General features: G+C 39.8%; 1 protein-coding gene across 1 annotated transcript in view; it reads right to left on the bottom strand.

The window, feature by feature from the left end:
* LOC122551725 (low-density lipoprotein receptor-related protein 1-like) overlaps positions 1 to 26,390 on the bottom strand; it is a 1,892,490-nt gene that overhangs the window by 452,791 nt on the left and 1,413,309 nt on the right. Inside the window, exons 36-41 of the mRNA XM_043694091.1 lie at positions 24,819 to 24,953; positions 24,598 to 24,727; positions 13,715 to 13,841; positions 13,403 to 13,554; positions 13,013 to 13,137; positions 10,706 to 11,077 (exon numbers count right to left, since the gene is read on the bottom strand). Coding sequence (XP_043550026.1) covers positions 10,706 to 11,077; positions 13,013 to 13,137; positions 13,403 to 13,554; positions 13,715 to 13,841; positions 24,598 to 24,727; positions 24,819 to 24,953 — 1,041 coding nt within the window. The remainder of the gene's footprint in view (positions 1 to 10,705; positions 11,078 to 13,012; positions 13,138 to 13,402; positions 13,555 to 13,714; positions 13,842 to 24,597; positions 24,728 to 24,818; positions 24,954 to 26,390) is intronic.

The raw sequence follows: 26,390 nt of genomic DNA on the forward strand, positions 1-26,390 counted from the left end.
GCCTCGGGAACCAAGGTAAACCGAGGCAAGAGCGAGGCCATGCTTTTCGGGAACTGGGCCAACCAATTCTCGATCCCCTTCACCTTCAGGACCGACCACCTGAAGGTGCTGGGTATTTGGTTCGGGGGGGCTGGGGCATGCACCAAGTCTTGGGAGGAGCGTATTAGCAAAGTGAGGCAGAAACTGGGCAGATGGAAGCTACGGTCACTCTCCATCGCGGGAAAAAACCTGGTCATCAGGTGTGAGGCACTGTCATTGCTATTATACATGGCACAGGTCTGGCCTATTCCCAGAACCTGTGCTGCTGCAGTCACCAGGGCCATCTTCCAGTTTATATGGAGGTCAAAGATGGACTGGGTCCGAAGGGACTCGCTGTACAAACATCTGGGCAACGGAGGAATAAATACACCCAATGCCACCCTCACCCTGATGGCCACCTTTGTGTGTGGCTGCATCAAGCTGTGCGTGGATCCCTGGTACGCAAACACTAAGTGTCACTATGTACTGAGGTTCTACCAGTCCCCGGTGTTGCGAAGGATGGGCCTGGCCTCGCTGCCGCGGAACGCGCCGAGTAGTTGGACCATTCCGTATCACCTGTCCTTCATGAAGAAGCTTATGAAGAAAAACACCTTTGACCACAAGTCCATCAGGAAGTAGTCAGCACGTAGTGTCCTTGAGACCCTTCAGGAAAAGGAGAGGACAGATCCTATCGAGCGGTTCCCTGAGCAGACTGTCAAAGCCATTTGGCAGAATGCTTCATCGCCAGAACTTTCCAACAAGCACCAAGACATGGCTTGGCTGGTGGTGAGAAGGGCTCTGCCTGTGAGATTCTTTATGCACGTCCGGACTCTCAGCTGCACCACATGCTGCCCTCAAAGCGGCTGCAGGGTGGGGTGGGGGTGGGGGGGGGGGGCCGAGACTGTCACACACCTCCTTCTGGAATGTGCCTACACAGAGGAAGTCTGGAGAGGAATGCAGTGGTGTTTGTCGAGGTTCGTCCGAGCAGCGCCGTGACGCAGGACTCCATGCTCTACGGCCTGTTCCCCTCAGACGCAGACTGAGACGAACATCAACTGCGCCTGGAGGATCATCAACTCGGTGAAGGACGCTCTCTGGGCAGTCCGACACCTGTTGATCTTCCAGCTGAAGGAGTTGACCCCAACTGAGTGTTGCAGACTGGCACATTCCAAGGGTCCAGGACTATGTGTTGAGGGACACACTGAAGCTTGGGGCAGCTGCCGCCAAGGCGCGGTGAGGAAAGACCACCGTGTAACATCTGCCTGCCTAAGAAGAACTGGAGGCCCACGCAGTCATTTGGGCTCTGCTGACGCCTCAGCTAAAAATGTAATCGTACCGACCTGTAAATAGGAATGATTACTCTGTTTCAGTATGCAAAGAAATGGAATGTTTACATATGTATGGCATGTCCAGTTGTATAGATCATAAAAGTATTTTATGAATAAAGTATATTTTTGAAATATAAAAAAATACTGGGATTCAAGGGTTAAACATTCCACTACCAAAGAGACTCACTGCGGTATAAATTGCATGTCTGTCCCCTTACAGTATGGGCAGAACATTTCAATCGGGAGGAGGCTGACTGAATCCTACAGAAGGATTCCATTGGAGCCACACACATGGATCCCTCTGCAGCCTCACACAAAGATATTTGTCCTCTCCAGCAAAGACTGATAGCCTTGGCTACAACCCTGTTAAACTAACTTCTGCTCCCATTGTCTTGCTTCCCCTCTGTATTAGCATAGGTGTATGAATTCCCCCATTGAGAACAGGCAAGAACCTTCTGTTTAATCTCTTCCCATCAATACATGATCATGAAGAATACGATAATCAGTCCCTGTATTCCATTCACTAATTATCACAGGACATCGACATTGAATGGGCTTTGTAAATTTATAATTGCCTATCTTAAACTATATAATACTTTTGACCATGTAACTTATAGACCTTTTGTTTTATTCCTATACAAAATACTGTCTTTGTGTGTAGGGCAGAGATTCGTGAAGAAGTGTCACCACAAGTAGACGAATGGCTACTTCTGGTCACATTGAGAATCTCTCACCGACTTTCTGATAATAAAGCATTTACCTTTGTGCAGAAACTTGTGTCATCTGGATTTGTGGGAGAAAAGGACAACAACATCACATTCATTTTTGGCTATTCGTTTTTTTTTAATTTGAACAGAGGTGTTTTAGTATTATCGGGCAAGTATCCCAGAATCCCAATAGCGACAACCATTCCACAGCCCTAATCCTGCCCATTGAGAGCCATTTTGATAAATTATTGGATTAATATGCTGTTTAAAAACCCCCCAGCAACATTAGAAAGGGAAAACACAATTGTGCAAATTAGATCAAAATTATTCAAGCTTCCAGGTTTCAGTAGAAGATCCAGGATATAATCTCTCTTTATCCTGTGATATGATATTTTTAACTAAGCCCACAAATGGGTAATGGTTTGTCTTCTCAATATATCTGTTACTGTGCAGGCTGGCCTGGAAGGAGAAGTCAAAGAGGGTCTTTGTAATATTTGCTCGACATGTAATATAATTTTATGTGATTCTCTACCATAAGAAAAATCATGTTCACAGTTTTCAATCTTTTACTTCTCCTTTACCAACCATTTATTTCAACTTTACCCTTCATTGCTATTCCTGTGCTTGCTTTAGTGCCATTGACTCTCCAGCACATTGCTCAGGATGCTGGATTTTTTCAAAACTGGCTTTTAACACGAGCTTGAAGGAAAATTAAAAGAATGGTCTAGAAACCCTGGATTGCCACTAACTTTGTAAAATGTTGTTATTTCTTATCAGCTGCTACTTTTGAAAGTCACAATCCCAGCTGGAAACAGGAGGAGAGTGGTTCAAGCTAAAACTGGCAAGATGAAGAAATGACCTTGTTTGAAGCAGCAAGAGCAATACAACAGCAGCTACTTAACATAAAAGAAGAAGTCAGGCTAGAAAGGGATTTATATGGATATTAATATATCTTTGGTGAAAGAGAATAATTATTTATTCTAAGATTTGAAATACTTGCTTACTAAGGTTTTAAGCCTTTCCAGCTGCACAATTGATCTTTAGTTGCTTGACATTAGAAGGTATCAAGCAGTACCTGCTCAGCAACAATCTGCTCACTGGTTCCAAGTTTGAGTTCTGATCTTATGATAGCCTTGGTCCAAATTTGGATGAAAGAGCTGAATTCCAGAGGTGAGGTTGGAGTGACAGCCCTCAATATCAAAGGCCTCATTTGTGTGGGTGTGGTATCAAGGAATTCAAGCAAAATAAGAGTTAATGGGAATCAAGTGGGAAAACGTACCTCTCATTGCAGTCATATCTGGCACATTTGAAAATAGTTATACTTGTTCGACTTGAGTTATGCCAACTACAGGACATGTCTGCAGAAATTCCTCAGTGAGGTATCCTTGACCCAACCACATTCAGATGCTTCAAAGATCCTCCCTCCATCATAAGACCAGAGCCATTGGCTGCATATTGTTAAGCAATATTCACAATTCCATAGATACTAAAGTAATCTAAGTCTAAATGCAACAAGATCTGGACAATATCAAGGCTTCTGCTGAAAAGTGACAAGTAACAGTCGTGCCACATAAATGCCAGGCAAGGGTCATCCCAAATAAGAGAAATCTAACTATTGTACCTTAAACTTCTGCAGCAGTACCATTAATGAATCCTCACAATCAACATCCAGGGAGTTACCATTGACTAGAAACTGAACTGGACTAGTCATCTAAATGCAGTGGCTATAATTTCAAGTCAGAAGCAAGGAATCCTGCAAGAAGTAACAGTTCCTGACTCCCCAAAACCTGACAATCATCTGAAAGGCACAAGCTAGGAGTGTGATGGAATACTCCTCCCTTGCCGAGACCAGTGCAGCTCCAATAACACTCAAAAAGGTTGACACTATCCAGGATAAAGCAACCCACTTGATTTGCATTATATCCACAAACATCCAGTCTCTCCACCAGCGACACTCAGTAGTAGCAGTGTCACAAAGCTAGTCCCTTTTTTTCTAAAAGCTGTTCCTTGGCTCAACGAAACATGACTTTGCTCACAACGGCAATAAACTGGGCCGGACTCTGATCAGTCTAGATTGGTACAGAGATGAAAAGGATTTTGAGAGATCTTTTGTTTGTATGTAAACAGATGAGACTTCAGGCCAAAGTGGTCATGCTTTAGAAGTAACCTGTATAAAGAGAGGGGAATGGTCAGCTTTGTCTAACTGAGCTGAGCAGTTTTAGTTCAGTTCCTGAACTGGTAAGTTCAAAGGGGAGCTGTGTGGAAGAAGGGCTCATGCCTGAAATGTCGATTCTCCTGCTCCTTGGATGCTGCCTGACCTGTTGCGCTTTTCCAGCAACAAATTTTCAGCTCCAGTGAATACAGGCCAACTTGACCCAATTTCCCTTCATAGGACAAAACTGTTATCCCAGGAATCAGCCTGAGGAACGTTTGTAGTGCTCCCTCTCTGGCAAGACTATAAGACCATAAAATATAGGAGCAGTAGTAGACTATTCAGCCCATTGAATCTGCTCTTCCATTCAACAAAGTCGTGGCTGATCTGATAATCGTCAACTCAACTTTCCTACCTCATCCCTAAAAGCCTTGCTTCTCTTATTCGTTAGACGTATGTCTATCTCAATCTTGAATATACTTAATAAACCAGCCTCAACAGTCCTCTACGGTAAAGAAATTCCACAAATTGATGATTTTCTGAGAAAAAAATTTTCTTCCTATCATTGTCTTAAACAAGCATTCCATTAATCTGAAATTATGCCCTCTGGTCCTGAACTGTTCTGTAAGAGAAGCAAATTCTCCACATTTACCCTGTCAGATCTCCTAAGTAATTTAAAGACATCAAGGAGTATGGGCAGAAAGTAAGTGTAAGGTATTGGAAAGAGGAGCAGTCATTTTCATATTGATGGCATAGTAGGCTCAGAGGCCTTAATGACTGTTCCTGAACCTAGTTTCTCTGCTTCTATGCTAATCTTAAATGTTTCAATAAGGTTTCCTTTCATTTGTCCAATCTCCAATGAGTATGAGTCCAATTTGGCAACTTTTGCTTGCTTTCAATGATCAGTGTACAATGACATCTCAGTCATTTTGTACCTAAACTTTCCCAATATATCAGCATTTGGCTCGTCAGCTAATTAATTCAAAATATTGTTAATCCTGGACTGATCCCAATACTTCACAATTCTAGAGTTTAATAAAAACTTCCAGCGTGTGGCTATCAATCTGCAAGAATCACTGGAAAAAAAGGCATTATGTGTTTGGATTGTTTATATTTTTGTAATTGAGCAGAATTCTGCTTTGTTCAAATTAGAAATTATGGCTTCAGTCTTGTCTGATTGGAAAGTAGTAATAATAGCAAAGTACACTAAGTATCCCTTAGATGCACCAATGCATTGATTACTCATGAATTGTCCAGAAAGTTTAAACTTTTGATGATGAATTATCAGGCATCTGGATCCCTCTAGAAATGTCCCCAACACTTCAAAAGGTTTTGACTCACTAATCTAGATAGTATTATTATTATTGATAGTATTATTAATGTTAAAGATTCAGATAAGGGAACTATATATAATATCTCCATGTTTGCAGACAACGCAAAGCTGGGTGGGAGGATAAATTTTACAGAGAATGCAAAGATGCTTCAGTTTGATTTAGACAAGACCATGGATTGGGAAAGGGAATGGTACAATATGACCTCAACATTGTTGTATACGAGCCACTGAAAGTAAGAATTCAGGTGCAGCAGGCAAATGGCATCTTGGCCTTCACAGTGAAAAGATTCACATATAGGAGCAGGGATATATTTTTAAAATTGTATCAGGCCTTGGTGAGAACACACCTGGGTATCAGTTTTGGTGCCTTTATCTGAGCAAGAATATTCTGGCTATAGAGGCTATAGAAGGTTTAACAGACTGAATTTTGGGATGGCAAGGCTGATGTATGAACATAAACTGGCTCAATTTTGACTATATTCACTGAAGTTTAGAAGTCAGAGGGGTGACCTCATGGATATTAATAAAATTTAAAAGGATTAGACAGGATAAATGCAGGAAGGATGTTCCAATGACTGGTAAGTCCAGCAACAGTGGATGAGAAATTTCTTCACCCAGAGAAGGCACAGTCTGCAGAATTCTCTGCCACAGAAAGTAGTTGAGGCCAAAACACTGAATGTTTTCACAAAGGAGTTAGATATAGTTTATAGGGCTGCAGGGATCAGAAGGTCTGGAGAGAAAGCGAGAGCAAGGTACTGAGTTGGATGGTCAACCATGATCATATCGAATGGTGGAGCAGGGTTGAAGGGCCAAATGATCTATTCCTGCTCCAAGGTAAAATAAAATGAATAGAGTAACAAGCCAACAATGATTGCCTTTGCTTGGAAGATTCAATCTATTATGTTTGCTTATGTTTTGCATGTAAATTACGGTACAATCTGACCTGGGAATGATACAGTACCATCTAATATTAAGAACACAACATTCTTTGACACCTTAATTGGATTGCAATTATGAAAGTCATGTCTCTTTTTGGTCATTTATGAAGAAAAAAGCTCATCAATTATGTAATTCAAATATGAATTGTACGCTGCTTACAGAAGATTGACTTACAGTAGACAATATGAACATTTGTATAAACTTTCAGCATTTGTTGCTGTTCTAGTTTAATATTTTTCTCGTTGTTAGATTATTCCTATGAATCAAACCATTAAAGATAAAATCTACCTTGAACAATCCTTCACAAGGATTTAATATCTCAATGATGAAAGTAGACATTGCACTCTTGTCCTGGTGATTCTCACCTTATTCATAATCCACAGTAAAACTGAGTGTGGCGTCTATTTTACTGTCTATTTTGTTCCAAGTGATCAACAGATGAATTGGAAAATAGCAGTGCACATATTCCATAAAATTAACTTTCTAATAATATGATTTTGTCACAAGGTATGAGTCATAATTTATGTTTATATGTATAGAACATGTATATGGAATGTGACAACATACAGTGATGTTCCCATGGGCTGTGATGACTTAGGTTTATTATTCTCAACATCATTTGACTGTGGCAGCACCAAGCAAAGCTTTTAGTGTCAAATATATTTTTCAAATGTCTTGGAAGCACTTATGTTTAGTTTTAAAGCTTTGACAAATGTAAGAAGAAGATAGAAATCTATAATCATAACATTTTTCATGTTCCATCAATGTTCATGTCAAAATCCAACAGTTTGGGCTAACTAACTTTCTGTCAAGTATGTCACTTAAATAATGTCAGGATGAATCTTCAACCTCATCCCACATAATAACATAACAAAATAGATTAGCCTTGTTTGCATTTAAAGGATGGTGTTTGTTAGATTATATAATGAACAGGAGACTTAAGTCCCCCAGATCTGTGAAATAGAAAATTTATTCCATACAATTAGGCAAGTATATTCATTACAAATATATCCCTCTACGTCCACACTCAAATTTCATATGATTTTACTTTGACCAGAAATAAAATGTGGAAAACATAACAAATAAACTGGAAACAAAGTCAATGCTTACACCAGAGGTTTGCCCTTTAAAATACAGTAATAGCACCAATATTTCATAGAAGCCATGTTTTAGAGCATACTTTAAGGTAGCTCATATATTTTTACAGCTCCACTATCCTGAGAGAGGCTCAGCTGGCTATAAATACTTTCAGCCATACAAAGCAGATTATTCAATCATTAATTCACTATTTCCACAGTTAGTTAATCCATGCAGAAGAAGGGATTTTATAATTTCATTCAACAGCTCTAGAACAGGGAAGGCAACAGTATTAGTGTCCCCATGTTGATCACTAACCAGCACTTCAATTGCAAGTGCTGTGTTGACCAGTCTCTCATTTTCAAATAGCTAGCCAAAACAGAATCAGAGACTATTACAGTAAACGAACAAGCCAGATGGTCTTTCAAATCTGCCTTAGTTCTGTATTCAAATCTTTTCTCACCCACCTGCTTGGTCCCCATGCCTTTTATTACTTTTTTACAATTTATTTTTAAAAATAATTTAAAAGCATATTATATGTGCTCATTTATGAATCAAGACTTGGGTGAAATCATGGAAGGTGACCGGCAGTTACTAAGTGATATCCCAGCCATCAGTCCACACCTTGGAGAGTGCACTGGGAGGAAGGAGCAGGTGGGAGAAAACACATTTAACAAAACTGCACAACTTAAGATTATTTATCAAATAAAATTATTTTATTTTAGTTATGTTTAAAGAAAAAAATTGGAACTTAGAAAATAAAATGGTGATAAATGTTCAATTTACATGCAGTCATCTTTTTTCTTAACTCTTAGCAACAATTTGCAAAGAAAATATAAAACTCAACATGACTTGCAAAGCTCAAGTCATGCAAATACCCTTCATTAAGCACATTGAGATATACATATTGGATGAGTTTTGAATTTTTGAAGTCATAAATATATTTTCAGGCCTTTTAAGTTTCCAAGCAACATTGAACCTTACGCCAGGACTGCAGAGTATAGGCATCTCCCAACTCTATGAACACAAACCAGGATATTGTTGTCCTAACAGTTCAATATTCATTTTGAGGTGGTGTGTCTTCTTGGGCTGGGAAGGTCTAAGTGAGAATAAAGGATGCCTTGGTGCACCAGCACTGTGTTGAAGTTTAACTTTAAAAAAATACTCTCCAAATTTAACAGTTACATCCCTGATAGTCTCACTGTTCACCCATGTCAACCCATTCTCCTCATGTCCCCAACCTTTCATGGTTCCTCTTGCAACAACTCCAAGACAAACCCCAAAATAGCTTGTATAACTCTTCATGGCTCCTTGCTAAAATAAGCATTTCCACCCAACTTCTTGCTGTTCATTAAAGCTCCAAGGCAAACTTGTGTCATCTCATTCACTGCCATTTGCCTTCAAATCTACAACACTAACTCAACTTATGTCCGCTATGACCAAACCACAGGATTCATGATTAAATTGGATGAAATAAGATATTATTAAATGAAGTACTAAGTGTCACTTACTAACTTTTCCACATTGAAACATTCATTCATAAAAGGAGAAAGTGAGGACTGCAGATGCTGAAGATCAGAGCTGAAAATGTGTTGCTGGAAAAGCGCAGTAGGTCAGGCAGCATCCAAGGAGCAGGAGAATCGACGTTTCGGGCATGAGCCTGAAGAAGGGCTCATGCCCGAAATGCGATTCTCCTGCTCCTTGGATGCTGCCTGACCTGCTGCGCGTTTCCAGCGTCACATTTTCAGCATTCATTCATAAAAGCCCATTTACTACATGTGCATTCCTTCAACTAAACAATGTCTTATAACAGACATTTTATTAAGAATGTGACAAGCACTAGAATCAATCGTCCTACACCAAAGATCCTATATAACCACATGTGGCTGTGAACATGGGAAAGTGAATGGAAGAAACTGAGAAATGAAAGACAGTCCATTGTGATCACAGGTGATTGTGAAATCAATCATTCAGTAGTGATGTAGTAATGATGGTGCCCAGGCTTATGTCAACAGGCACTGAAATTGCAAGAATTTCTTTTATCTAACACCCCAGATGTTTTCAAGTTATTTACATGGCAGGACATTTAAATGTTTTGAAAGCTTGATAATCCCCTTTGATGGCTGCTTTTGACAGATCTTCTTGACACTACAAACAGATTTCATTGATATTGTTTAAAAACCCTTGTTGATAGTTCCCTTTTATAAGTCCTCTTGAGGCTTCAGGCATTTGGGGGAAGGTAATGTCGAAATGAAAATAGTTAAAAATGGGAACATATTTGCATATAAGAAGTGCATGACTGGAAAGATAATTTGACCTTTCAAAGGTAACCAAGAACCGCATCCAGAATGATGATTTATCTCTCCAAAGCCATACCTTGGCTATTCTAAAGAATTGGAAAAGTTCAGATAGATTACGTGCAAATTTAATCTGCACAGTTTGGATTTCAACCTCTTAGGCTACCAAAGCCCTATTTCAAGCAGTTTTCAGACAGTTTCAACATGATGAGAAGCTTTCCATTGGTAATCTGGATCATTAATTTGGCACTGAGTATTACACTAAATTTCTGATGCTACCATAACCATGACACAAGTTAGGTATCATCATTGAACATTCCCTAGTTAAAGGACGCATGCCGTACTGATTCATTCTCACATGGCAGCCCATAGAAAGGTTGCCATGCTTGTGCTGTCCCTGCATTGGACTGAGGTGGCAGCGATGAATTTTTTTCTTAAGCTGCTGGCAACAATTTTCTTGACCACTCCAAAGAGCTATTAAGAGACATTCACATTGATGTGGGACTAAGCTCAGACTCGTTAAGGTCACCAAACTTCCTCTCACATGTGCATTAATAAGCCAGGGCTTTTAATCACAATCTAACAACTTAATGGTCACTTTACTCTTACCAGTTTCCTATTTTTGGATTTTTAGAACCAAGTTCAAATTCTCAGGTTAGTCAGTGCCTTGGATTACTCAGTCAAATACAATACATCTGCAATACTCTATTCCTGGTGCAACAGTGAGTGAGCATCATGTGTCTATGGATTTCTTATTTTGCTGATTGAACATTAGAGTCAAAGAACAAATAAATGATTATCGGTAAAATATGTGTAATAAGAATAATATTCATTCATTTCAGGCATATACTTACTCTCCACTATTATTCTTCTGTCTGTCCAGTCATCATTGATTACTTGGATATTTCCAAAATGAACATCACTCATAAATATTCGATTGGTGTTCTTTGAACTTTGTCGGTAATCAAAAGTCAGGGCGATCACATTTTTGAAGTATTCTGGTTTTTCATATGGTCTTATTGGAGGATTTAAATTAGTTTCATCTGTAAGGTGAATGCTCTTCAGTATTGTTCTCTCCGAATAGATCAAGTATCCATCATAATCATGGCAGCTGACTGCATCTGCAGCAAGAACACTGTAGGAACATGCACAGGTTTTTCGACCCTTTCCACGATACAAGCAAAGCTGCTGGCATCCACCATTGTTCTTTGCACAAATATTGGTACCTGTCATGATATAGTTATGCATTGTTAGGTCATCCATATTACTTAATAAGCATTAACTGACTGAATACATGCAGCAGGGAGAAAATACAAAATTATTTTAAACTCAGTACTTTTAGTCTAACCGGGAATTGGTATTATCTGTGTGGAATTTGCGCATTCTCCCCAGGTCTGCATGGGTTTCCTCCCACAGTCCAAAGATGTGCAGGTTATGTGAACTGGCTATACTAAATTGCCCATAGTGCTCAGGGATGTGGAGGTTAGGTACATTAGTCAGGGCTAAATATTGGATAATAAGGTAGGGAGGGTGTCAGAGTGAGTTGCTCTTTGGAGGGTCGGTATGGACTTATTCGGCCAAAGGGCCTGTTTCCACACTGTAGGGATTCTATGCATTCTATGCTAAAAGCATGAAGGTTACTTGGATTCCAAAATTTAGGTATTCATAATGCAAAATGTAAAGATTCAATGCTGAAAGTAAGAACTTGTATGACCCCTAATAAGATTCACAGTGTAGAAATGTATACTTCTCTCTCTGAAAGTTCATGTATCAATCCCTAGGATTTATCACTTGATGCAAGAATGCATGACTAGGCTTATACGTAATCCTAAATAAGTGTGGACTGGTTGGGCACGAAACACTATGACTGGCATAAGTTTCAAGCTCAGGATACTTTAACAGCAAGGCTTCATTTAAATATTACGTAGCCAGCAGTATGAGAGCAGAGCATTTTAAGGCAGGAAAAGATCAAATGGTTTTTGCCGTGTATTACCTACCAGTTAAGATAGGAGGAAGGGGATTTGATAGGATCATACAGAAAGGAAGGGCAAATTCTGGAACAAAGGCGATTAGGTCTTAGGAAAGACCTCAATGGTCTTTAAAAAAAAATCACAAAGTAATCCTGTTCGGGCTACAGTAAAGTAACATCTTCCATTGATGGATCTTGATGGCAAAACATCTTCCCATTTTTAACTGATAATGTATTTGGAGTCTGCCAAGCATGAAGGGTAAAAAATTGAACCTACACTATTACCCTTGGGCCAGTGTTGCAGCCATTACCTCTCTGGTAGCCTTATCAAACTTTACAGGAACAGCATAACCTCAGCACTCTTGTCCATGCAATGCCTTGTCAAAGGCATGAAGTGCATTGGTATGGGCTGCTGACTTGAACCCGCTCCTACAAGGGGGTGCTATTCTGCCTCGTGCCCAATTGCAGAAAGGCAGAGAGGAAATCAGCCTTTCAGCAACTACCATGTTGGAATACCTGAGTGGCAGCCTGCAGCAAACTAAAACACTGTAACTAACATTTGTGATATAATATGGTCTTGTTCTGATCATCTAAATTAATACTAATATGAAGTGACCACCATAATAATCACTACCATCATATTTTTAAGAACTTCTATTCTTTAATGCACATTGGCTCGACATTTTCACAGTCATTTATGTTACAGTAAGTCCCCAATAAATCCCCATTTCCCTTTCATTGATGCTACTGCTTTGTACTTTCATAATCACCTTGCATCTGACAGTAGCTCATAACTCAGATTAAAATGGCAAACCATTAATCAACTTCAAGATGAAAACCTCCTTTCATCATGCTAACAGTTAAATTTACTTTTTCAAAAGAAAATATGTGTTTTTAGCAAATTGAACTAATTCTACAGCCAGATCAAGATGTAATAATACTAATTTCACAAACTGGGTGAATTGAATTGTCAGGCACGTAATGACACATTGCTTATTTTTGAAAGATTATCTAAATACTCCCTCAAAGAATGTCATACGTATTATGCAAAACAGTATATATTTTCATAATTGTTCACAAACACTTTAAATTTCACTAAAATTGAGGTATCTATTCAATGTATTCATTTAGAATACAGTATTTAGTAATTCTGAATGTCTCCCATGTAAATCAATGATAAAAAAGAATAGACCTTTCTCTCTGGCTCGGTTGAAAACCTTCACACCTTTCAGGTTTACCCCAAGGTGGGTTCTCACGGTAACAGCATCAGTAGCATTGTTTTTATGCCCTCTTTTGATGGATCCATTGGCATGTGCTCTGTCAAAAGTACAAACAGGTAATTAACACAATTGTTTAATTTATGTAATGATTTATCACAGTAAGGAGACACGGAACCCTGGCAGAATGTTAAGACACTTCTGAGGCTCAAATTCCAATAATAGAAATGGCTCACCTCTGGAAATTATATCCATTCAGGATTGCTATAGTGGCCTTGCTCATAAAGAGCTAATCCTATACGGATAGGAAATCAGGCACTACAAGAACATTTTGAATCCTGAACACTTATGGGAAAATAAATTACCTGTCAGACCAGAAGATGTAAACCCCAAAGACTGCAACTGAAAACATATCCATGTTGTTGCCTGACAGCACAATCTCTCGGCTTTCTCCAGTTTCAAGGTCAATTCTCTCTATCTTGTCTGTACGGGCATCACACCAGTATAATTTATTTTTCTGTGGATCAATTGCATAGCAAACATGAGCAGACTTTTATGAGTGGCCGAAGCATCTTATTCAATAAAAAAAACAGAGCTCAAGGAAGGAAACTAAAATACTTAAATGTGCCTGCAGAAAATATTATACACATTCTTTGGAGAAGGCTCAATAGTCAAACCTCATAGTCGATTGATATCCCATTTGGCCACGCAATATTGGAGCTCACTAGGACAATTTGTTCTGATCCGTCCAACCGTGCCCTGCCAATGCAAGGCTTTCGTCCCCATTCAGTCCAAAACATGTATCTATTGAAAAGATAGACAAGAAAATATGTATTATAAAATTCTCAATTCATTATTTGCATGATTATAGACTGTTGTCATTATCATTCAAAAAGCTAAGTCCTGTGTACAAACACATTCCACACACTGTACTCTCTTATTATTTGCCACAGACCACTACTATATAATATCTCTACAACTATATTTTTAATATCTTTCTCAATGATTCAGTATATACATTTCAAATACAGCATTGATCAATACAGAATGTAATTAGTCTCCAATACAAAACAATGAAATACAAAATGAATGGACCTTTTTCATGAGCTTGATTAAAAACCTTCACACCCTTCAGATTGACCCCAAGATGGGTTCTCATTAATTGTAGAATGAAAGTTGTGTTCTAAAGGCTTGTATCATTGAGCACATGCATACAATGGTAACCCTGTTGAGTAAGCCGTTGAGCTGGACATAATGATTAACCTGGAAGTGGTTTGACCAATTTTAATTTTACAGTTAATAGTTGGAATGTTTCAACATGGAAGGTATATTATTTTCAACGATACATAAGTCAGTTAATGAGAAAGAAAGCTGAATTGCCCTTTGCAGAATTTCAAAAATAGATTTGGATTTTTGAAAACTATGTTTCATTCAACAAATCAAATATTATTTCTGAAACTGCAAACTGCCATGATGGGAGTAGCTCAAGTCTCCTTACAGGGAAAATGACCAATCTTTCTATTGCAGATGAAATAAAATCCCAGCAGAGACTCAAAAGACTCAAATCACTGCCTGAAACAGACATGTCAGTGTCTGCCAATCGGTTCAGAGAGATATTTCCTGGGGAATGAATACACAGATAAAGTATCTCAAAACTGGCAACTTCAGAACTGAGTTTGTGCTGCACTTTAGGCCTTCCAGTTTTGAAACAAGGGTCCAGAGGCATTTCACATATAATTAGATAAAAACTGATAGTGATCAAGTCTAAGTTTAAGATAGAAACATTAAAGCTGGATAGTACTTTGGATAATGCCACAACTGAAAAAAAACTGTGTTCACCTCAGGTCACTGAAGCCCCAGATAAACAGTCAGGACAGAATTTGCACAGAGAAGTTCAACTCCCTGCATTCTGCTGAGTTGTGTCAGGTGGAGTCAAAGGTTACTTCAAACACTGGGATAACAGGTCACATCAGGTGTGCAAAGTGAATGACTACTGTAGCACTAAGCAGCTGCCCCAACAAGCCAAAGCATTTTAAAAATATATTATTAGCCCTTAAAATTCTTGCATGATCTGATCAAAGTAAATTCCACTTCTTGGACATTGCAGGTTTTCGGATAGCTGGATTTCAGGTACAATAACTATAATCTATTTTGCTTGAAACCAGTTGCCTCTTGACCTTTCTCACAATATTCTTCGTATTTCAGAGAAAGCCTAAATTCAGCTACAATTTAAAACAAAACGGAGCAAGTCTTTACGCCTATTGGATTTCTCATTCAATACAGGTATGGTGGGCCAAATGGCTTACCTCAATGAAATATCCTCAATAAGGAAATTTTAAACAAGAGGAGCTGAATTTTCTTTTATTTATTCATGTGGGCTTCACTAGTTGGGCCAAAATCCATTGCCCAGGACTGAATACCCAGGTGGCAGTAAAGAATCAATCACTTTGCTATGGCTCTGGAGTCATATACTGGCCATTGTAGGTAAGAACGGTAGATTTATTTCCCTCAAGGACATAAGTGAACCAGATGGGTTTTCCCCTAACAATCAGCAATGATTTCATGGTCATCATTTGATTCTTTTGTTTCCAGATTATTATTGAATTCAAGTTCCACCATCTGCCATGGCAGCATTTGAACCAAATCCCTGGAATACTATCTGGGGCTCTGAACTGATAGTCAAGTGAAAATACCATTAGGCCATCATTTACCAGGCACCGGATTCCTTGCCCCTGGCTAAAAGACAGAATGGAGCCCAATGAAGAAAATATTGGCTAACAGATAACTGGCTGTTATCTGCTAAAGGCAGGACTTCTGTCTTTTTGGATCAGGAAATTTCACCTCACAGACAAGCTGGCCAATCAGAGGCTAATTAGATTGGTATTTAGGAACATGTTTGGTGATTAAGTTAGGGAAAATTAGGGGAACAGATAGACATTTCTGTGGCTAATGACACCATGATAGTACATTGCCTCCCTGGTGCCAGGGTCATGATTATCACTGACCAGCTGCAAGACATCCTGAAAGAGGAGGCACAGAAGACAGAGGATATGATACACATTGGTACCAATAATATAGGTAGAATGAGTTATGAAGTCGAAGAGTGTGGTGCTAGAAAAGTAAAGCCGGCCAGGCATCATCTGAGGTGGAGAATGAAGGGCTGATGAAGGGCTTATGCTGAAACGTTGATTCTCCCGCCCCTCAGTTGCTGCCTGACCGGCTGTGTTTTTCCAGCACCACACTCTTCGATTCCGATTTCCAGCATCTGCAGTCCTCACTTTCCCCTAGAATGAGCTATGAAGTCTGGCATCAAGAAATTAGGGAGTTAAGCAATAGACTAAAGAACAAATACTCAAAAGTTGTAATCTCTGGAGTACTCCCCATGCCACATGCTGAAAAGTACAGAAACAGGAGAACAGGGAAGATAAATATGTGACTTAAGAGCTAATACAAGAGGGAGGATTTCAGATTCCTGGATCACTGGGACTGTTTCTGGGGAAGGCGGGACCTGTATAAGATGGTCACTCTGCACCTGAACTAGACTGAGACCAGCATCCTTGCAGGTGGATTTACTCATGCTGTTGGGAGGAATTTAAATAACTTCAGGAGGGGGAGGAGACAGAGTGTCAGTACAGTGGATACACAGCATACTTTACTAAAGGAACCAAGGCAAAGGAAGTTCAGCTATGTGTGTTTCAAGGGAGTAAGGCAGGATTTGAACATAATACTGAGCTACAGTTTAGAAATGGTGATAAACTATTTTAATGCTAGGAGCATTATGGGTAAGACAGATGAACACGTAAGATTACGGTGTTGTTGCTATCACAGAGACATGGTTGAATAATGGGCAAACCTGGTAAATCAACATTCTGGGGTATAGGATGTTTGAGCAGAACAGAGGAGAGTGTAAAAGAGGAGGTAGGTGCATTAATAGCCCACTTAAAGGCTTCACTTGTGCCCATTGATGGACAGGTCTCCATGTGCTAAACTACATTAAATAATTGCAACGACAGCAGAGGCAGTTGGGTAGAAAGTGGGAAGGTCAGCAGTGGATCTAACAAGACCTTGCCCACCTTCAAAACCCTCAACAATGAGATTCAAATCCAGTATCAAATTTGCCCATGATAGAAATACCCAGTACAATGTCAAGGATTATTTGGCATTAATTTATTTTAATTAAAATTAACTTTGTATTACATTCAGAAGTCCAGAAGGTGGTGCTCATTTAGCAGCTGTTCCTGGACAGGGATTCTCTGTGCAGTTTAAATTATGCTGCCAAACATTGATTAATCCCCTTCCTGCTCGTTGTATGCTAATCATTGCTTCTAAAGTATTCGACAAGTTCCATGCTCCATTGGTAAGTTCAACCAATTCGATCTTTTCTATTGGATAAAAGATGCTCATCTATAGCTGAGAAGTATTTCATATAATTTGCTGTTGAAATAATTGTGCAACAATAACTATATTTTTGGACAAATTAATTGTCGGCTTTATCCCTTAAATATTCAGTTTATCGCCATTTCTAAACTGTAGCTCAGTATTATGTTGGAGAGAAATAATACTCTAAAGGAACTACTTTCAACTTGTGACATATTTTCACCTGGACAAGTAACACAGTATGCATAATTCTCCTTGTTGGAGAGAGGTGACATGTTCTGATCCTTTAACATCAGATTCTTTGTGGTTCTGGGTCAGGTAGGAGCAGGCACTCTTCTGGTTCTCTTTTGATTGTTACTACTTTCAGATGGTAGGAAACGTTAGGGCAATGCAGTGGCACAGTGGTTAGCACTGTTACCTCAGTGTCAGGGACCCGGGTTTGATTCCGGGTGCCTGTTTGCGTGGAGTTTGCACACTCTCCCGGTTGCCTTCATGGGTTTCCTCCAGGTAATCTGGTTTCCTCCCACAATCCAAAGGTTAGGTGGATTGACCATGCTGAAAAAACAATTGCCCTATAGTGCACAGGCACATGTGCAGATCAGGTGGATTCGCCTGGTAAAAACTTCATGCAGGATTACAGATGGGAGGGCTGGGTCAAGGTAGGATGTTCTTCAAAGAGGCCAAATGGCCTCTTTCTGCCCTGTCAATGCTACCCCAATGGATTCACTGATAGGATATGATTCTTACAAGTTCTCGAGATTTCAGAATGGTTTTGGCAAACAATGATCAACAGGCCAGTTAGTTGATGTCAGGCTTTGTAAAAATACTGGAATCTACTGTTAAGGAACTCTTAATAATGCATGTACAAAATCATAATGATCAGACAGAGTCAATATAATTGTTCAAAAGCGAAAACATATTTGAAAATTTTAATACAGGTTTTGGTAATACATCACCATGGATGGAGGATTGGTGAATGGAAAGGAAGTGAAAAATTGAGATTAACAGGACAGTTTCAAATTTGTAGCTGTATTGTGATGTACTACTTGGATGAATTTCAGAGTCTCAACCATCTACAATCTATAACAATGACTTTGATAAAGGGACTGAGCGCAATGTCTCCATTGTTTCCTCGTTAGGTGAAAATGTAGGTTTCCACAAAGACCACAGAGAGATATGGATTACTTTGTGAGTAGATAGTAAAGGTGTAGATGGAACATAGGTGTGAAATTTTCTGTTTAATTGTAAGACTAAGAAAATAACGTATTTTAAAAATAGTATGAAATGTCTAATTTCTGATGTTCAGAGACACTGAGTGCACAAGTGTAAGTAACACAGAAAGTTAATGGGCTGTACCAAAGACAATCAGTAATGCAGTAACAGAGCGGCCTTTGGTATAAACAAATTGGCATATAAGATTCAGTATTTATTTCTACAATTTTGTAAGACTTTTGTCAGACAACACCTGCCGTTTGATTCTCCATATGTAAAGAAGCATTTTTTTCTTCCTTATTCATTCATGGGATGATTGTATCACTGACTAAACCAGCATTTATAGCCCATTCACGGGGGCAGTTAAGAGTAAACCACATTGCTGTGAGTCTGGAGTCACATGTAATCCAGACCAGGTAAGGATGGCAGTTTCCTTCTCTAAAAGGCATTAGTGAACCAGATGGATTTTTCTGACAATTGGCAATGAATTGATGATCATTGGAAGACTCAGAACTCCAGATTTTTATTGAATACAAATTCTACCATCTGCCATGGTGGAATTCAAACCTTGGTTCCCAGAACATGGCCTAGGTCTCTGGATTAACAGTCCAGCGATAACACCACCAGGCCATCGCCTTCTCTTCCCCATACACATGCATTGTTGTTGGTACAGCAAAATTTCACTCGAATAATTTCTGGACTGGAAGGAAGGCCCTCTGGTGAAAGGGTGAGTGAAGTTCTTGGAGCTTGGAAAGATGAGAGGAACTTTAATTCAATACAAGATACTGAAAGGATTTGATCTTTCCTGGACGTGGAATCCAAAACGTGAAAGCATAGATGCAGCATAATATTTAGTGTTTAGACAAGGAGATAATTCTGCTTTTGGAATGTTTGGAAGTCTGCATTCTACAACCCAGAGGACATGAGTGAACCAGATGGGTTTTTCTGACAATCAACAATGAATTGCTGATCATCATTAGACTCATAAATCCAGATTTTTAGTGAATAATAATTCCACTATTATTGAGTATATTCAGATTGAGATAAACAGAACTTGGAAAGCAAAGGATTTGGACAGCAGATGGAAGAGCAGGTTAAGCAAAATTAACAATAATCATATTGAAAGATGGAGCAGTCTCAAGAGAACATACTTCTATTCCTTTAATATTATGTACCTGGCACTTAGAGGTTGTAAAGAGCTTGGAATCATGGGACATATGAGGAAAAACTGCAATAGCACTGTGGTAATGTCACTGGGCTAGTAATCCGAGACCTAATGTTCTGGGACTAGGATTTGAATCCTACCATGACATATAGTGAAATGTGAATCCAATAAAAATCTGAAATTAAAAGTCTTATGATGACCACGAATCAGTTATGTTAAAATTCCATCTGGTTCTTTAATGCACTGTAGGGAAGAAAACTCACTGGCCTCACCTGGTCTGACCTGCACATGATTCCAGATCTACAACAATGTGGCTGCCTCCTCACTGCTCTCTGAATTGGTTTAGCAAATCATTCAGTTGCTAAAAAGCCTCTCAAAAAGAGAATAAAACCAGATAGACCATCTGTCATTGACTAAGACACTGGATACGACAATGTCAAACACAGTCCTGTTGAACCTGCATGGTCACCAGCGGGCTAGTCACAGAATTGGGAAAGCTGTATCATGGACTAGTCAAGAAACAATGTGACATAGCCAAATTCACAGCATCTTCGCTTACCGCAGACAAAACTATATCTCACCACACCAAGACTATTTGGTTTTAATGGCATCTGTTTGGGAATGCTTTTATTACTAGCTGCACTGATGGAGGAGTTACCTTTTTTAAAACACATGGCAAATTTGTCTGTAACCTGATTCCGTTGAGGCCAAGGTAGCAACATCACCATCTCTGAGCATATCCAAAAAGACCCCTGTAGACGTGATGACACAATGGTAGAAAGTCATGAGGAAGTTGCCCTGGGAGACCCTACCATTAACTCTAGACCCATGATGTCTCATGATAGGCTGCCAATCATGACCAAGAAAAACTCTGGCAGGTGATTAAGAACTATCTCCAACTTTCCCTCCAAAATTTCATGCATTCACAGCCAAGGGTCTGCTCTCAGTGATTAGAGTCAGTACACCAATTTTGGCATTGACTTCCAGTTCCAGAAGTAGCTGCAGTGCACAAACCTCTGGGGTCCATGTAGCCTGAAAGAAAATTAGAGGAAATGCTGACTCCCATCCCCACACATACCACCTCAGTTGATAAATAAGTACTCCTGTATGTGGAACACCACTTGAAGAAAGCACTGAGAGCAACAAAGGTGCAGAATGCACTCTAGGTGGTGATCTTCAATGTCCATCATCAAAAGTGGCTCAGCAGCACCTTTAATGATCAAGCTGGTGGGGTGCTAAAGGACAGAACTGCTGGATTGAGTCTATAGATTGTACTGAAGGAACCAATAAGAGGAAAAAGCATAGTTGACCTCATCCTCACCACTCTGCCTGCCAAAGATAATGTCAGAAAGTATAACCACCATGTATTCCTTATGAGGATGAAGTCTCATCTCCATTTTCAGGACACCCTCCATTGTTTTGTGTACCACTATGACCATGCTAAATTGGATAGACTTCAAACAAATCTTGCAACTCAACACTGGGCATCCATGAGAACTAAGGGTCATCAGCAGCAGAATCATATAACAATACAAGCTGTAACTTCAAGACCAATCATATCCTTCATTGTACAACTTTCCTCATTCCTGAAGAAGGGCTTATGCCCGAAATGTGGATTCTCCTGTTCCTTGGATGCTGCCTGACCTGCTGCGCTTTTCCAGCAACACATTTTCAGCTCTGATCTCCAGCATCTGCAGACCTCACTTTCTCTCACCATTACCATCAAACCAGGGATCAACCAGGTTCATTGAGGAGTGCAGGAGGACATGACGAGGACATTTTGGATTTGGTGCTCTGCAATGAGCCAGGACAGGTGTCGGATCTCGCGGTGGGAGAGCGCTTTGGTGACAGTGATCATAACTGCCTAATATTTAACATAGCCTCAGAGAGGGAAAGGAGCAGTTACTGAGGGAAGATATTTAATTGGGTAAAAGGAAATTATGACGCTATCAGACAGGAGTTGGGAAGTACAGACTGGGAGCAATTGTTCCACAGAAAGGGCACAGCAGACATATGGAGACTGTTTAAGGAGCAGTTATTGTGAGTGATGCACGCATTTATTTTTCTGAGACAGGTAAGAAGGGGTAAGATTAAGGAACCTTGGATGATGAGAACAGAGGAGCTTCTCGTCAAAAGGAAGAAGGCAGCTTATCTAAGGTGGAGGAAGCAAGGATTTAGCACAGTTTTAGAGGATTACAGGCTTGCTAGAAAGGAGCCCAGAAATGGACTGAGGAGAGCCAGAAGGGGGCATGAAAAAGACTTGGCAAATAGGATGAGGGAGAACCCAAAGGCATTTTACTCATATGTGAGGAATAAGAGAATGATCAGGGAGAAGGTAGGACCGATCAAGGATAGCATAGGGAACTTTGCGTGGAGTCTGAGCAGATAGGGCAAGCCCTGAATGAGTATTTTGCTTCAGTTTTCTGTAAGGAAAGGGACCTTGTTGTGAATGAGAACTTTGAGGAGCTGGGATATAGATTTGACCAGATCAAGATTGATGAAGTTGATGAGCTGGAAATTTTGGAAAACATTAAGATTGATAAGTTCCCAGGGCCAGATCAGATTTATCCTAGACTGCTCGATGAAGTGATCAAGGAAGTTGCTAAGCCGCTGGCGAAGATCTTTGCCTCTTCACTCTCCCCAGGAGTCATACCAGAGGATTGGAAGAAGGCGAATGTTGTTCCTCTTTTCAAGAAGGGTAATAGGGAAATCCTTGGCAATTACAGACCAGTTAGTCTTACATGTGTGGTCAGCAAAGTTTTGGAAAGAATTCTGAGGGATAGGATCTAAGACTATTTGGCAAAGCATACCCTGATTAAAGTCAGTCAGCATGGCTTTGTGAGGGGCAAGTCATGCCTCACAAATCTTATTGAGTTCTTTGAGGAGGTGACAAGACAGGTTGATGAAGGTCGAGCAGTGGATGTGGTGTATATGGACTTCAGTAAGGCATTTGGTAAGGTTCCCCAGGGTAGGCTCATTCATAAAGTCAGGAAGTATGGGATAAAGGGAGAGTTGGCTATCTAGATTCAGAATTGGATGGCTGCCAGAGGCAGAAAGTGGTTGTAGATGGAAAGTATTTTGCCTGGAGGTCAGTGTTGAGTGGGGTCCCGCAGGGGTCTGTTCTTGGGCCTATGCTCTTTGTAGTTTTAATAAATGACTTGGACGAGGAGGTTGAGGGGTGGGTTAGTAAATTTGCAGATGACACAAAGATTGGAGGTGTCATCAATAGTATCGAGGGCTATTGCAGGCTGCAATGTGACATAGACAGGATGCAGAGCTGGGCTGAGAAATGGCAGATGGAGTTCAACCTGGATAAACATGAAGTGATGCATTTTGGAAGGTCGAACTCAAATGCTGAATATAGAATTAAAGACAGGATTCTTGATAGTGTGGAGGAACAGAGGGATCTGGATTTGCAAGTACATAGATCACTCAAAGTTGCCATACAAGTGGATAGGGTTGTTAAGAAAGCATATGGTGTTTTGGCTTTCACTAACAGGGGGATCGAGTTTAAGAGCCACAAGGTTTTGCTACAGCTCTACAATTCCCTGGTGAGACCACACTTGGAATATTGCGTCCAGTTCTGGTTGCCCTACCATAGGAAAGATACAGAGGCTTTGGAGAGGGTGCAAAGAAGGTTTACCAGGATGCTGCCTGGATTGGAGGGCTTGCCTTATGAAGAAAGGTTGAAAAAGCCCGGACTTTTCTCTCTGGAGAGAAGGAGGAAAAGAGGAGACCTGATCGAGGTATATAAGATAATGAGAGGAATAGATAGAGTCAATGGCCAGAGACTTTTCCCCAGGGCAGGTTTGACATCTTTCATAGCTTTAAGATATTAGGTTAAAGATATAGAGGAGACGTCAGAGGTAGGTTCTTTATGCAGAGAGTTGTGAATGCATGGAATGCATTGCCAGCGGTGGTGGTGGAAGCAGAGTCATTAGGGACATTTAAGCGACTGCTGGACAGGCACATGGAGAACAGTGAGTTGAGGGATGTGTATGTTAAGTTATTATTTTTTACATTAGGATTGAACCTCAGCACAACATCGTGGGCCAAAGGGCCTGTTCTGTGCTGTACTTTTCTATGCTCTATGTTCTAAATTTGACCTGAGACCTCAGCAATGTGTTTCACTCTTGACTGTCCTCTATACAGTTCAGGATGGGCAATAAGTGGTGATGCAACCACCAGTATCCACTTCACAATTGAAGAAAAAAAAAACTGGTTCCTGCATCAGGTGCCCTGGAATGAAAGTTTATCTCAGAGAGAAGATAGGGAGGGGAAAGAAGAGCGGTAAACAATAAGTCAGGACATGAACTTTATTTATTGTCGCTTCTAAAATTTTATCATCAAGAATTCGCAATCCTTTTTCTTTAGGAATTATTTATATTTATCGTGAAGGGCTTGCAATGAAAATGGTATTTGGATTGTGCAGAATTAATTCTGAGATGATAAAATACTTTTTAAAAAATGCAAAATGGCACTCACAAACCATCAAAGTATTCTGTGTCAATTTAATTTTTATCATATCTTTTCATATTCTTCATGCCTTTGTAAAAACAGCTTCTGCAGCTCTTTGCCAAGTGGATCAATCCACAAATCATGAACATATCCTGTATAACTGGAGCTGACTACTCAGAAGCTTTCAGCCATGAACTTAGGAGTGACTGAATGAGAAAGTGAGGCTGACATTGCTCAGTTGAAGTGAGCAGGCAAGGATGTAAAAATAGATCAGTTGATTGAAATGAAGAATAGCACTGAATATGGCCATCAGGATAATTTTCTCGTATGAAAAGAAAACTGGTTTACCCTTCTTCTGGATGGACAGCTATTGCACGTGGCTGATCAAGCCCTTGGGAGATGACCACATAGCGAAAAGAACCATTAAATCTTGCAACTTCTATTATATTGAAGCCATAATCTGACCAATATATATTACCTGTGAAAGATGTAGAAGAGATAAATGTTAATGTTCCATCAAGCTACAACATTAGGAAGTAATTGAAAAAATGGATAGAAAAATCTCATACCAGCTATCCAATCAACCGCTATGCCTTCAACCCGTCCAAGACCATTTGTGATAATATCATCCCTCCAGGTCTGATCTCGTTTAGCTCTGCTAATTGTACTCCTTCCCATATCTGTCCAGTAGATTGTATCATTCCCTGTAAATAAAATTAGATAATTGAAATTTCAGAAGGTCACTAATTTTACAGGATGTTCACAAGTCAAAGTCTAACAAGAATGTTTTATCTTTTCAATAAACCTTTATTTTGGCGCATACTTCCTCAAGTTCACATCAATTTTCTTTTGTCTGCCTGCAAGGTATGCATTAACATGTTTCATTTGCTGAACTTCAATGCTGTTCTTCATGTACGAGACCATGTATAAGCATGTGAGCAACCTATACTGAAAGCACAGTCAAGTTCCATTTTGTCTCATTTGTAAAAATATCAACACAAATATACAGAAACATTTTCAACAGGGGTCAGGATCTGGAATTTTGAACTTTGACCTAAATTGGGCACAAGCTTGACAGTGCCTCCCCAAAGGCTGCATTGAGAAGATGTGGTTTCGATTTTATTTAGATCATAAGAATGAATCATAGGAGCATAAAGAATGGCCCATCAATAATTCCAGAGGCAAAAAATTTAGATAACTCTGTATTTGGGGAGGGTGGTGAAGTGGTAAGGATAGGCTAACAACAGGCTGGGAGACATAAGACTGAGTGAAGGTTGCATGGATGTTCCTCCTAATTACATTAATGTGTTATTTTTTCTTCATAAAAGTAGTTGATTGGTAGTGCAGAACTTGGGTATTGCTGAAAACCGACATATTTTGTGTAAGCTTTTTGTCCTGTACTCATCTGGACAAAGAGCAAGAAATGTCAATGTAAGAAGTAAACAACATTAATGCTGCATGAGAGGAGAATGCTGATGAGTTGATATGTGAACTCTGAGCAGTAGAGATGTTGTTTGAGAAATAATTTGCCAAGCTTTGCTTTTTTTAAAATTTTAAACCAGGCAGATTGATTCTGATTGGCCATGGCATTGCCCTAAAGAATGAATAGAGAATACCTTTTATCTCCTTTCTCTATGACAACACTTCCACCAATTTGAGTATAATGTAGTTTCCTTTACATTCTTCATAAAGAATCAGATTTTCCTGAGCAGCATCCAGACTGTGAGGACATCTTCCATTTAAAAACAAAGGTATTTTCCCTACAGCATTGCTTGTGGACTGGGAGGAGTAGCAATCTTTCCAATAAATTCTCAAATAGCTGGACCCCACCCCTATCCCCCACCCACAAATGGTCCTTGTAGAGACGCTACCCAATCACCCCAATTCAGGTGAATTGGCCATGCTAAATTGCCCATAGTGCTAGATGCATTAGTCAAAGGGAAATGGGTCTGGGTGGGTTACTCTTCGGAGGGTCAGTGTGGACTGGTTGGGTTGAAGGGCCTGTTTCCACACTGTAGGGGAATCTAATCTAATCTCCCACTAATTCAGCAAAAGGCTCCAATTTGTTACTCTCCCCAGAATGCTCTCTGCATAAAATGGTGCCATGACTATAAATCAGGAAGGTTTCCAGACAGCATGGT

The sequence above is a fragment of the Chiloscyllium plagiosum genome, chromosome 7, assembly GCF_004010195.1.
Source record: "Chiloscyllium plagiosum isolate BGI_BamShark_2017 chromosome 7, ASM401019v2, whole genome shotgun sequence".
Classification (NCBI taxonomy): domain Eukaryota; kingdom Metazoa; phylum Chordata; class Chondrichthyes; order Orectolobiformes; family Hemiscylliidae; genus Chiloscyllium; species Chiloscyllium plagiosum.